At 45.8% G+C, this 1,713-nt stretch overlaps 1 protein-coding gene across 1 annotated transcript in view; it reads left to right on the top strand.

The window, feature by feature from the left end:
• Window positions 1-970, top strand: part of LOC146710525 (protein NLRC3-like) — a 13,879-nt gene extending 12,909 nt beyond the window's left edge. Inside the window, exon 6 of the mRNA XM_085455320.1 lies at window positions 1-970. This exon is cut by the window's left edge and continues 374 nt beyond it. Coding sequence (XP_085311446.1) covers window positions 1-165 — 165 coding nt within the window. The 3' untranslated portion in view covers window positions 166-970.
• Window positions 971-1,713: the final 743 nt, after the last annotated feature.

Raw genomic sequence — 1,713 nt, 5'->3', positions numbered from 1 at the left:
AACAGAGCAGCAGTGTATGTGGACTGTCCTGCTGGCACTCTGTCCTTCTACAGAGTCTCCTCTGACACTCTGATCCACCTCCACACCTTCAACACCACATTCACTCAAACTCTTTATCCTGGGTTTACAGTCTGGCATACTGGTTCCTCAGTGTCCCTGTGCTGATCCAACAGACAGTTTCCATGACTGCAAGTGTTGAGTGGAAAAATGCTACATTGCATTATTGCATCCTCTCACCACAGGAGGCGCTGTTGGCACCACTGATTGCTGATCAGCTGTTCTCTGATGATCTGATTGATACTGTGAATAACGGGACTCACTGAACTCTGTGACACAGTGAAGATTACAGAGTTTAACTTCACCCTTTAAGACTGACCACAAAACCAAGTCCGCCAGAGCTTTTGTTATATTTTTACATGCTGTGGAGCCATTTGTGGGAGCATTTCAAGTTGCTATACATCAATACAACTGTTATAGCTCTAATTTTAATAATATGTATGCATTAAGTCCATAGTAACTACATAAACTGCAAAAAAACCCTCTGCTCATCCATCTCTGTGTGTATCAGGATACATTTGGTTCATAATACACAGAAAAATCAGAGTTATTACCTGTAATAAATGTGAAAGATTCCTGCAGTGATAACCAGGCAGGACTGAAACACATCCAAGCTGTCACCACGGTAACAGCACCGCCCATCCACAGGTGAGGGGAGGAGCAAAAAGAGGGACTTTGACCATTTTATACTAAAAACACTCAACTAATGTTTCTAACATGAAACAAATAAGCCCACATTAATGTGAGCGTTTATTAAATAATAATAATGATGATTTCCTCCTGATCTCATTTCCACAGCAGAGAAAACTGTGGTGTATATTGAGGTGGAGGGTGTGGTCTGTGGCTCAGGTGTAGAGTGAGGGTGGGGTGCACCACAGCAGCATGCTGGGACTGCTGAGGGTGGAGGAGGGAGTGATGATGACATCAGAGCTGCAGCACAGAGACCAGTGAACACACAGTCTGTTCATCTTTGCATAGATACAATATACAGCACAATATTGAATGACAGACACGCTGTGGGAGCTTCCACAGATACACTGACGTCAGCATCCAGAGTCCTCCTGCTGCTCCCCCCTCAGAGCCCCGTGATCAGCACCAACACATTCAGTTAGATGACAGAGTCCAGCTGCAGCTAGAATCAGCTCCCCTCTGTGAACAACAGCACAGCGTCAGTGTTTCACACTCAGTGAAAGGAGGAAACAGCAGAAGAACACCATGTGTGCTACGTTTCCCAGGACACACTACAAACTGCACAAATACAGAGCAGCACGTGGAAGGACCTGGAGCTGCATTTACAGAGCTGCAGACAGCGTGATGTCCTGTATGGACAGGTGGAAGGAACCAAGTCCTCAGCTGGAACACTCGTGTTTGTCCACAGACAGGAAACACAGCAGGAAACTTCCTCACAGAAGTGCAGCTCATGGATAACACACTTCCTGTCAGTCAGAATGAGGCTGCAGCCAAACACAGAAAGGTGTTTTTGTCCAGATGAGCCCAGAGAAGAAACACGAGTGTTCACAGACATCAGAAGCTCAGAGAGGTGAAACATGAGGTTGGAGTCCTCGTCAGCATCCAGAAGAGCTGCTGTGAAACCCTGAGTACTCATGACAGACTCTGATGGCACAAACACATCATGATTCAAACAGAAAGACAAAC

The sequence above is a fragment of the Copadichromis virginalis genome, linkage group LG4 (assembly GCF_057382275.1).
Source record: "Copadichromis virginalis isolate Kocher_CV1m ecotype Utaka linkage group LG4, C_Virginalis_male_GT1.1, whole genome shotgun sequence".
NCBI classification, from domain to species: domain Eukaryota; kingdom Metazoa; phylum Chordata; class Actinopteri; order Cichliformes; family Cichlidae; genus Copadichromis; species Copadichromis virginalis.
The sequence above is the reverse complement of the archived record's forward strand: the minus strand, read 5'-3'. Positions and strand labels throughout refer to the sequence as shown.